This window comes from Xiphophorus maculatus, chromosome 8, assembly GCF_002775205.1.
Source record: "Xiphophorus maculatus strain JP 163 A chromosome 8, X_maculatus-5.0-male, whole genome shotgun sequence".
NCBI classification, from domain to species: domain Eukaryota; kingdom Metazoa; phylum Chordata; class Actinopteri; order Cyprinodontiformes; family Poeciliidae; genus Xiphophorus; species Xiphophorus maculatus.
This window is the reverse complement of record NC_036450.1, coordinates 27,458,733-27,470,424: the sequence shown is the minus strand read 5'-3', so window position 1 is coordinate 27,470,424 and position 11,692 is coordinate 27,458,733. Positions and strand designations below refer to the sequence as shown.

Here is an 11,692-nt window from a genome sequence, read left to right as displayed (position 1 = left end):
ACAAGTACTTTAAGACAAATTCTAAAATCGACCGGTAGCCAGTGTAGAGAATATAACCAGAGTGATATGACTGAATTTACTGGATTTGGTGAGAAGTCTAGCTGCTGCTTTCTGTATTGATTGCAAACATGAAATTGGAGACCTATCCAGGCAGGTAAAAATGGCATTACAGTAGTCCAGACAAGATGGCACAAAAGCATGAAGGATTTTCTCTAGGTCAACTCTGGAGACCATATGTCTCTTTTTAGAAAATGAAAGAATCAAGAAAGGGAAACAGTCTCAATGTGTGACTCAAAGCCAGGAATGACAGGATTTTTGGTATTTAAAATATTTTATGAATAAGAATCTAAAAACATTATGTGCATTTTGTAACCAGACCCTATGAGTCTTTTGTAGAGCTACATTTTAAAGCAATTCAAGTTGCCTCTCTTACAGCCCTGGTGGGATATCTCAATTTTGTACATCTGGTGACACATTTCTGCTCATTCAGATTGGATGAAGAGCATCTGCGAGCAACCATTTTCAAATCTTCTCAGATTCTCGGGTCTAAACTTTTTTTTACCCCTCCAGGGGGTCTTCTGTGGGCTCTAGTGTTCCTTATATGACAGTAGGCTGACAGGAAATGGGGAAGGAGAGGGGGGAAGACATGCGGCAAATATCGTCGGGTCCGGGAGTCGAACTCGGTACAGCCGCGTCGGGGACTCAAGGCCTCCAAATATGGGTCGCGCTAACCCCTACGCCACCACGGCACGCCAACGGGTCTAAACTTTTAACATTTAATAATGCAAGCCACATATGCAGCATTTGAGAAATATTTTTAAAACTATGCCTCATTTTATCTTCATTTCCAAATATTGAGTAATAACCCTATTTTATTATTACGGCTATTGTGTACCTATTAATAGGTACACAATTAATTTTATGTAGCACCAATTCAAGATGATTGTCATCTCAAACATCCAGTTTATCAGTAAAAATATAAAGTCAGTTCAGTCCAATCATACTGACTGACTCAAAGTCAATTAGAAATACTCCAGTTTAAGTCAATCAGACTTAGTTTATTATTCAAGTTGTTAAAAAAGTTTTCTGTCTCATTAAATCCAACAGATCACATCAGCAATCCCTCCTAAGCAAGCATGTAGCAACAGTGGAGAAGCAAAAATCCCCTATAACAGGCAGAAACCTGCAGCATAAACTCACTCAGTGGGAACGACCAGCTCCTGCAGCCCACTGGAGGTTTGGGAAGACAGAGCATACACACATGAAACACAGAAGCACTGATCCAGGAATACTTTCTATGTTAAAGAAAAGTAAAAATATTTATGGCAGAAACACAGCTAAACAAATGAGCTCATCTGTTGTAAAATCAAAACAGTAAAAACAGCAAACACAGTTAGTCTAATGAAAAACTCCTTGAATTGATTTTGCTAGAAAGACAGGATTAAACAAAAAGAGGTGGGGAAAAGTGTATAATCAATTGAAGGAGAAAGTGAAGTTATTGGCAGCAGTAACTAATTTCCTCCTTCCAAGATGGTGAATGCCAGGATGCATGCCAGATTATGCTTCTATGAAGGGAATAAAACAGAGAGAACAGATAATAAGTAATTGGAAAGAACAAGAAGAAAGTAACATAGAGCTGAATAGTGGTCTATATAATTTCACAGGGTCTGCTAAAGGCAAGCTAAAACTGAAGAAATTTGATGTTCCTCTTTTTCATATTCATGAGAAATCTTTCTGCTGCGTTTTGGATCAGCTGGTGGCTTTTACCTGCACTTCCCTTCATTTACCACTGAAAACACAAATAAGAGAGGTTGTGACTGTATGTAAAAAAAAAAAAGTTCAAGAAAGAAAGCATGTCATATGCTGCCTGAAAAATTATGAAAATAAAGTTTCTGCTTGTTTTGATTAAAACATGTTCAAGCTCTAACCAAAATTCTACGAAAACATCTGAAAAGTTACTTTTTAAAACTAATGTCTTAGATTTAATCAAATTTGAATATCGCTGGTGTCGAATAATTAGTTTTTCATACAGATGAGTATAAACAATTTTCTTTTATTACAATTTTCTTTGTAATAAAAGATTAGAAAATCACTTAAATAAATTATTCTCTTTTTTGATTTTTTTTTTTGATTATCACAACCATACTTCTTGATTGAATGAAAATGATTTTAAATATGGATCTTCCAGATGTGGAATAATTGTGAATAATTTTTGGTTTACCTGTAACCACATTGTTTTTGCAAACTAGGCTTTAAATACAACTAGAATGCTGATTAAAAGAACAATGATAACTGTTTTAAAAAGATTATTCTGAATAGCAAATGTACAGGATTGGAATGCAGCAGAAATTTTTCACTTTTGTTAACTTGTGTATTAAAAAGTTAATTAGAAGGAATTTACATGAATAAATCCTAAATTGTGTCATGTTAAAGAGCTAAAACCAACAGTTGTGTACAAAAAATATTTATTTGTCCAGCTTACTAATAAGGATAGCTGTTAAGAATATAAAATATAAAAATTTACAAATACTTTATGCAACACATTTTTATTTTAGACTAAACAATGTCATGTGCTTGAGGTATCTGTATTTACAAGTAAATCATTCAGCAGCTGTGACTTTATATGTGTAGACTCACCGTACTGCAAGTCAATCAGGCTTTCCAAATCAGAATTCAGATTTCATCATGAGTTGGTGTGTGTTTATTGCTTAGCTGTAGAGTTATATCGGGCAAAAGTTTGGGGATTTATGCCAGAAGAACTATCTTTGCACAGCTGTGGAGCATTTTTGGTTTAGTCTCACCGACTTTGGTTTGCATAGCAAGCTGGAATCTTGACAAACTTCTTTCTGGCGGCTGCCAAGAGTTGTGCAAATAAAAACAACTGCACCAATAAATCTTGTGCTATCATACAATCCTTTGTAGCATCATGACCAGGGCTGATCCCAGCACTTTTTTTTTACTTTCTTTGGATTGTAAGAGGAAGACATTAAACCTGAAAAACATGTATGAGTAGGGTCAAACAAGCTAGTTTCACTGGGAAAGGCCTTGGCAGATCCATCCACCCATCCATTCATCCATCTGTCCATCCGTCCATCCATCCATACAGGTAGCTAGTCCATCACAGGACAACGCAGAGACACACGGGACAAACAAAAACATACTCACATACTTATGTCAAAAAGTAATGTTCATTAATCGATTGACCTAACAATCATGTTTTTGGATTGTGAGATGTTGAAGAACTTTGGAAAAAATGGGCAATCCTCATTCCAAACTGTTATGTTACATCTTTAAAAAAAAAAAAAAAAGGTTGCAATGGAAGTGATGAGTCTTTATTTTAATCTAATATTCTGCTGCAACACGAAGGTCAGCAGACACATTTCCTGTAAGTAAAAGTCTGTGTACATCAAATCCTTGTTATTGGCCACTTAAATCCCACCGATTATATCTCCAAGCAACTGTTTCTCTTCCCCCAAGCCCAACACCGGCTTAAGTAAAAAGCTTAATCAGCATAATGCACTCTCAGTGTTTTCTGGTGGTGCACTATTTCCTAAAACATATTACTAGACCTTGACATCCAGCTGGCATCCAGTTGGCACCTGTGCTGTTCAAGGACACAACATGGCACCAGATTAAAGATATCTGCTTTACCCTGAAGCAATAGGAACTTGCTTATCAGGAATTTTCACAAAACATTCTGTACATTTGTGGACATCCTGTTAGAAATTTCCCACATGTTTTATTGTGTACCCAAAATATATAGATTTTGTTGCTGAAAAGAAAATGGAAGAAAAAAGTGAAATTAAAAAAAGAGCTGTGGGAAGCACAGAATATCAAGCAATCAAGGATAATGCCTTTCATCCCCTCTACGCCATGGTGGACAGTCTGAGGACCAGACACAGTGAAAGATTACTGCAACCGAGACACACTAAGAAATACAGCAAGTCTTTTCTGCCTGAGGCTATCGGGCTTTTAATACATACATAGTCTCTAGAGCTGTGCGTCTTAAATGTTGAATATATATTTAGCAATGTACTGGTCAATATATGTGTGTCCTTAAGACTTTCACTGGTAATGGTTATTTATTGTTATTTTTATTATTATTACTTTATTTATTTATTTATTTATTTATTTACTTATTTTAATTTTTATTGTGTGTTGTGCTTTGACAAATAAAATCACCCCCCAACACCACTTAGGGATCAATATAAACGCATAATACCCAACATCTGTCTTCTGACTTTCATTTTCATTTATTATTGAAGTTCACTTTCGATGTGCCATTTTAAATAAAATGCATATTTAAAAAAAGAAAGAAAAAAACACTTTTGACATTGTTTCAGAGGGTCTCCTTTCCCCACTATGAGTGGAGTCCGCAAATGCCGCATCTCTCGCGAGCTTCTTTCTTCACTTCCCGGAAACACAAACCTTCATCCACCAAGATGGCGACTTTAACTATGAGCAGACCTGCTGTGGCGGGTTTCAGTTTCGAAAATTGTAGAAGGTAAACGGTTTTAAATCTATGAAAGTTATTTAAGAATTAAGACATTATTGTATACAACATGTTTAATCCTTCGAGCTCTATGTTTATTAGACGTGTTTTGTTTTAAAACGGCTTAGTGATGCTAGCGCATGTGAAGTTGCGTTACAATGACTCAGGATTTTCTGATGCGCCGTTGCAGTCGCTTATTTCTCATGCTCTGTTTCACTTCTCTGTTGTTTTATGAATGAGTTTAGTGTGTTATTTTAATTAGAAACGAAATAAGTCCGCATTCTTTCTGAAATTGAGGTGTTTTTAATACTGTTCCAGTTTAGCTCCGCATCAGGTAAAAAAAGCACACCGGGCCACTCAACCCTTCAAAGCCACCTAAATGAAGTGTTTAGATTCAAATATCAAAGTGTAATAAAATATCAAATGTTTCTACTGAAGTGCTTAATCTTATTGTATGGGGATTGAAATGATACCCGTTACTGAAGTTGATGGGAATTTGTTGTAAGCAGAGAAATGGAATTTACTGCCACATTTTTAACTTTGTAGTCAACAAAGTTGGAGAGGGAGCACGAACGAGCCTTTGCCGGTGATGATATATGTTTTACTCTTTACACTGATGAAATCATTCATTCATATTCATGATTTAATGTTTTTGATTTCAGAAATGTGATTTTGGAAGGTGAAGTCAATAATCTGGGATGCAGCTTGCCTGCTGCTCGAAAAACCGGAACCACCATCTGCGGTGTGGTCTTCAAGGTTAGTGACAGAAGCAGATACTGGACTTGGAATGATAGCCAGTTTTATCTAAACCATATGTTTTGATACTAGTGATTCACCTATCAGATTTTTTGCTCAAAGTGAAGTTCAGCTCAGCTCCTCATCCCCAAAGCAAAAGGACAAGGATGAGGACTTAAGAAACCACCCAGCCATTTTTGGCTATAAGTTATTCTTTTTTGGTATTTGAAAATGAGCTGTTTCAAAATCCTTCTGTAGCAAATTGGTAGACACTGCCACTCGCCTACCAACCCTAGTGAATCCCTGCCTATTACCCAGCAACTCCAGTAAAACCCGGCCCATTACCTACGACCTATGGCCTTCACCCAGATGGTGGTGATGATAGCAGGAATTCGTCACACTATTGCCGGGTCAATGGTTCGACTTCCACTTCATCCGATTCTGTCATTGTGTCCCTGGGCAAATCACTGCACCTGCCTTGCCAGCTGGAAGGCCCAACTGGTGGTGCCACTGCATGGCAGCCTCATCTCTGTCAGACTGCCCCAGGGCAGCTGTGGCTACTATCTAGTAGCACACCACCATCAATGTGTGAGAATGGGCGAATGAGGCCCTAATACGGCTTAGGTGAGAATCTAATTATCTAAGAATGATTTTGTACATAAAATTGTGAGCATGCTTTGTATAGCACATAGACCTATCCTGATCTTACCTGTTCAAGGAAGAATAGCATTAATTAACTGAAAAACAATATTGTTTTTCAATATTTTATTTTATATTGTTTTATTTAAAAAAAAAAAGAACAAAAAACAATCAAACAGCATACACCGTGAGAAATAAAACGTGTAGTAAATATTGGCCAGATCACACTTGATGTTATCCAAAATTATCCATAAAAATGATCATTCTCTAGTTTCTGTAATTTGATCCCATTGTGTAATACCTTCTTCTGGCAAGAATCAATAATGAAGTCACTATGTATTGATTTAGCGTTTTTTGTTGAGGGACATGTATGGTTTGGCTTGACTCCTTGTGCTTCACTTCACACTGTAACAACATCTTCTTCACGGGAGAACAGGAGCATCTGACCACAACTCTGTGTGTGTCTTTTGTCATTGTTTTACCTACGACTTTTATTCAAAAGTCGTAGGTAAAAAGATCCACAAGTGAGCAAAACTGTTAATGGGTTTTAGTTTAGTATCTGTTACTGCATGGTGAAAGAGCACTGAGAAACCATGCTAGCAGAAAATTCATGATTATATTAATGTGTACTGTTAGTTGCTATGCCATGTTGTCATATTACAAGAAGGTAAAAGTATGCCAGGATCAAGAAAAAAGAGGGGGATTTGCAGATCAGAGTCTGGTCTTGTACCTCTTTTTCTTCAAAATGATGATATAATGTTTGCAACCTTTTACATCAACTAATTAATATTGGATTAGTTTGTAAATAGCAACAATGAAAGACTCGACTCATCTCTTAAACTGCTGGCTTAAACCTAATGTGCCTGATCAGAGATGTTCTCAATCCACAAAAAAATGCTTGAGGATTAGCTAACCGAGAACAGCTCATCGAGCAGTTCCAGAGATGATGATGTGATTTGGTGTTCAGGATGGAGTTGTCCTCGGCGCTGACACCAGAGCCACTGAAGGCATGGTGGTGGCTGATAAGAACTGCTCCAAGATCCACTATATCTCCCCCAACATTTAGTAAGTGACAGCTCAGCTCTTCCTTTATCCTTAAATTATGCATTATGTAGCCTCTGTGAATGGAGGTTTTGCTAGATTATAGCAGAAATCGTGAACCCCCTCCTTACTGCTCCTTTGTGTTGTTGTCCAGCTGCTGCGGTGCAGGAACCGCTGCAGACACTGAGATGACCACTCAGATCATCTCGTCCAACCTGGAGCTGCACTCCCTGTCCACAGGCAGGCTACCACGTGTGGCAACCGCTAACCGCATGCTCAAGCAGATGCTCTTCAGGTAGGCTTCTGTGTTTGTGTTGCTGAGTGAACAGTGAACATCCTCACTTTTTAACCCACTGTCATTATTAGCCCAGAAAGCTTCGGTTATCAGATCTTATCACTCAGCAGACCCATTGCATCTTTACATTTGCTGCTGTTTGTGGCAGAACTCAGGAGAACACTGACATAGCAGTGCTGGATAAAACTTGGAACAAGTTCAGACAGTAGATGGTTTTCTATTAACCATAAAATTGCTCCAATTGAAATGACAAAAATACATTTGCTTAATGAAAACACTTTGTTCACATCACACAAGTTATCAACAGCCAGATGTTACTAACAGTGAAATAATGAACAAGACGGCAGAAAGTAGTAGGAAAAAGATAGTTTTTTTGGGATAACACAATTCATAGAAAGTTTTGTCATCAACATGTTGAATCCATAACTCTTCTGTATAATCAACAATAATTTCCCTAAAACACAGCATATGTAGCCGCTCTGAAGTATACGTGGCTAGTCTCTCCAATACCTGAATAAGATGCCGACATCTCCTCTGATGGCTCATAGAGCGCCATGACTGAATTGTGTGGGTGTATGTATATGTATATATACATATATATATACACTGCTCAAAAAAATAAAGGGAACACTTAACACAATATAACTCCAAGTAAATCAAACTTCTGTGAAATCAAACTGTTCACTTAGGAAGCAACACTGATTGACAATCAATTTCACCTGCTGTTGTGCAAATGGAATAGACAACAGGTGGAAATTATTGGCAATTAGCAAGACACACTCAATAAAGGAGTGGTTCTGCAGTTGGGACCACAGACCACTTCTCAGTACCTATGCTGTCTGGCTGATGTTTTGGTCAGTTTTGAATGTTGGTGGTGCTTTCACACTCGTGGTAGCATGAGACGGACTCCACAACCCATACAAGTGGCTCAGGTAGTGCAGCTCATCCAGGATGGCACATCAATGCGAGCTGTGGCAAGAAGGTTTGCTGTGTCTGTCAGCGTAGTGTCCAGAGGCTGGAGGCACTACCAGGAGACAGGCCAGTACACCAGGAGACGTGGAGGAGTCCGTAGGAGGGCAACAACCCAGCAGCAGGACCGCTACCTCCGCCTTTGTGCAAGAAGGAACAGGAGGAGCACTGCCAGAGCCCTGCAAAATGACCTCCAGCAGGCCACAAATTTGCATGTGTCTGCACAAATGGTTAGAAACCGACTCCATGAGGATGGTATGAGGGCCCGACGTCCACAGATGGGGGTTGTGCTCACAGCCCAACACCGTGCAGGATGCTTGGCATTTGCCAGAGAACACCAGGATTGGCAAATTCGCCACTGGCGCCTTGTGCTCTTCACAGATGAAAGCAGGTTCACACTGAGCACATGTGACAGACGTGACAGAGTCTGGAGACGCCGTGGAGAGCGGTCTGCTGCCTGCAACATCCTTCAACATGACCGGTTTGGCAGTGGGTCAGTAATGGTGTGGGGTGGCATTTCTTTGGAGGGCCGCACAGCCCTCCATGTGCTCACCAGAGGTAGCCTGACTGCCATTAGGTACCGAGATGAGATCCTCAGACCCCTTGTGAGACCATATGCTGGTGCGGTTGGCCCTGGGTTCCTCCTAATGCAGGACAATGCTAGACCTCATGTGGCTGGAGTGTGTCAGCAGTTCCTGCAAGATGAAGGCATTGAAGCTATGGACTGGCCAGCCCGTTCCCCAGACCTGAATCCGATTGAGCACATCTGGGACATCATGTCTCGCTCCATCCACCAACGTCACGTTGCACCACAGACTGTCCAGGAGTTGGCGGATGCTTTAGTCCAGGTCTGGGAGGAGATCCCTCAGGAGACCATCCGCCACCTCATCAGGAGCATGCCCAGGCGTTGTAGGGAGGTCATACAGGCACGTGGAGGCCACACACAGTACTGAGCCTCATTTTGACTTGTTTTAAGGACATTACATTAAAGTTGGATCAGCGTGTAGTGTTATTTCACTTTAATTTTGTGTGTGGCTCCAAATCCAGGCCTCCATTGGTTAATAAATTTGATTTCCATTGATGATTTTTGTGTGATTTTGTTGTCAGCACATTCAACTTTGTACAGAACAAAGTATTCAATGAGAATATTTCTTTCATTCAGATCTAGGATGTGTTATTTGAGTGTTCCCTTTATTTTTTGAGCAGTGTGTATATATATATATATATATATATATATATATACACAAATATATAATTCAGTTAATTATGAACTGAATTACTAAATAAATAGACATAAGAGCTCAAGAGAAAAGAAGATAGTTATAGTTTTTAATGTGAAGAACAGGTGTAACTCCCTCCAAGCAGAAAACGGACACAAGGCGTTGTTGTTACTGGTGTTTAATAACTATGCCGTGAGAACTGTACAAACACAAAATACATATTTACAGAAACACATTAACTTAGAGAATAGACAACTATTACACACAAAATTAAAATACAAAAAAATGCGTATCTCATTGGCCGCTTCAACCTGAAAGGGTTAATACAAAATCTCTGCAACGTCTTCTTGTAATCCAGCAACACGAGCCTTAATGCCTCACCGAAACCTCTCCATCAACTAACAGCAAAAAAGAAGCATGCTGCCTTACACAGAGTGCTGCGTGTCACTATAAAATGTGCCGGAACGAAACAACACATTAAACATTGGCTTCGGAACCATTTGCACACTTTAATAATAAATATAAATATTTTACATCACTTTAACTTATCTACACCAACTTAGAATCATGAAATTAACCCAAACTGTATAAACTGCTGCTGATGGCAGCCACAACAGGGCTCCCACTGGTATTTAGGGGAAAAAAATCCATGACTCTCCATGACCTTCAATAAAATTTTCCATGACCCACAGAACAGGTTGAGAAAGAAATGTTTATGACTGACAGACTAACCCCACCAACTTGAACTATAGCGAACATGTAAAAGTGTAATGCAGGAAGATGGGGAAGAAGTATAAATTACAAACATTTGAAAATGAAAGCCACACAGACTGGTATGAATTGAAAAGTGTCAATTAATATGATGAATCATATGATGATAATGTCATAAACAAAAACCTATTAGCAATAATGCAAACACAAGATTGTACATATATGCAGAACTAACTGCATCTACAAAAGTTCAGAACAGACAGGCACTCGCACTGCAACACCAGTGTGAGTGAGCACAGCAGTCACATCACTGTTCTGTGACTTTTGCTGTTTTCTTGCTCTTTAAATCGTTCAGTTGCGTGTTTTCAGTCAGGAAACCAGTTTCAAAGCAGCACTGACTTTTAGCATCGTTAAAAATATGACATGCAAAGCAAAACACAGCCACGGTGGATGCAGAATAAATCAGCCTATGTTTGGCTCCACTTGGAGCTGGTTTTCAAAACGCCATCTGGAGAGGAGCCGTTTCTGATTTTTTTGTAAACCTGTTCCGATGCTTGAATATTAATATCCATATTTTGACAGCTCCCTGTTTCTTGCTTACCCTAGTAAGCCCACACAAACTCATCAGCAGTTTTTATCCAAAGCGCAGGATCAGTACTGCATGGATTGTCCGTGGTCATTGTTGCGACTGGCGAAGAAGATCGCACTTCTACCTCCTCCAACTAAACAGACCCCAGATCAGACACAGCTCCAGGTTCTGGTGAAACCGTTGAGCCACTGTTAGCAAGGCTGATGTTTTGAGAACCAGAGAATAATTATGGGGTTTAAAAAACCCTACTAACTTGGATATTTTCTTCATCACCTCTTTGTCGTGCTCTTCTTTTTTTTTCCTGTGCTCTGTTGTCATACTTTCTGTAGTCCACCATCATGAGAAATTACTCCCTGATGCTTATCGCTTATTACCAATGATTAGACGGACATCTTCTCCCACTCCAAAACTAACACTGCGCATGTCTTGGAGCGCCGTGTGCGAGTAAAAGGGGGAGGCAATACGTGGCAGCGGCAACAGAAACATGTAATTAGTTAGTCGCGTTATTGCTTGAATTTTAATCAGTATGTTTTGTCTAAAGCGAAAACAAGGATGTTAACATATACTGGACACTATGCTGGCAATTTAGTGACACTTACACAGTTACGGTCTTGAAATAAAATCCAGAGTCCTCAATGTCCGACTCCGAGACGAGACCAAACTCTGTCGTGTCAGAGACCAGAACCACAGAGACACACGCACCACAGAAAAAAAACAGCATTTTATTTGCAAATTCCATGACTTTCCATAACCTGAAATGAAATTCCAGGACTTTTCAGGTCTTGAAAATGGAAAAATGAAATGACATGACTTTCCAGGTTTTCCATGACCGGTACAAACCTGGAAAAAATTCTTTTCTGTACATCCAGCTTTCCATGGTTTCGAGAACTCCTGATCATTTATGGAACTTCTTTAGAAATGTGAACTGTGGATGCTCACATTAGCGTTTATGACATTTATTCTGCTGCTGCATGTTTAGCATTGAGATTTTAAGTTTGAAT

The 11,692-nt window shown here is 39.3% G+C and overlaps 1 protein-coding gene across 2 annotated transcripts in view; it reads left to right on the top strand.

Annotated features, from left to right (window-relative positions):
• The first annotated feature begins 4,420 nt into the window (after window positions 1-4,420).
• psmb7 (proteasome subunit beta 7) overlaps window positions 4,421-11,692 on the top strand; it is a 10,959-nt gene continuing 3,687 nt past the window's right edge. For both annotated transcript variants that reach the window (XM_023338529.1, XM_005809983.3), the window contains exons 1-4: window positions 4,421-4,504; window positions 5,155-5,248; window positions 6,834-6,931; window positions 7,062-7,202. In XM_023338529.1, coding sequence (XP_023194297.1) covers window positions 4,443-4,504; window positions 5,155-5,248; window positions 6,834-6,931; window positions 7,062-7,202 — 395 coding nt within the window. In that variant the 5' untranslated portion in view covers window positions 4,421-4,442. The remainder of the gene's footprint in view (window positions 4,505-5,154; window positions 5,249-6,833; window positions 6,932-7,061; window positions 7,203-11,692) is intronic.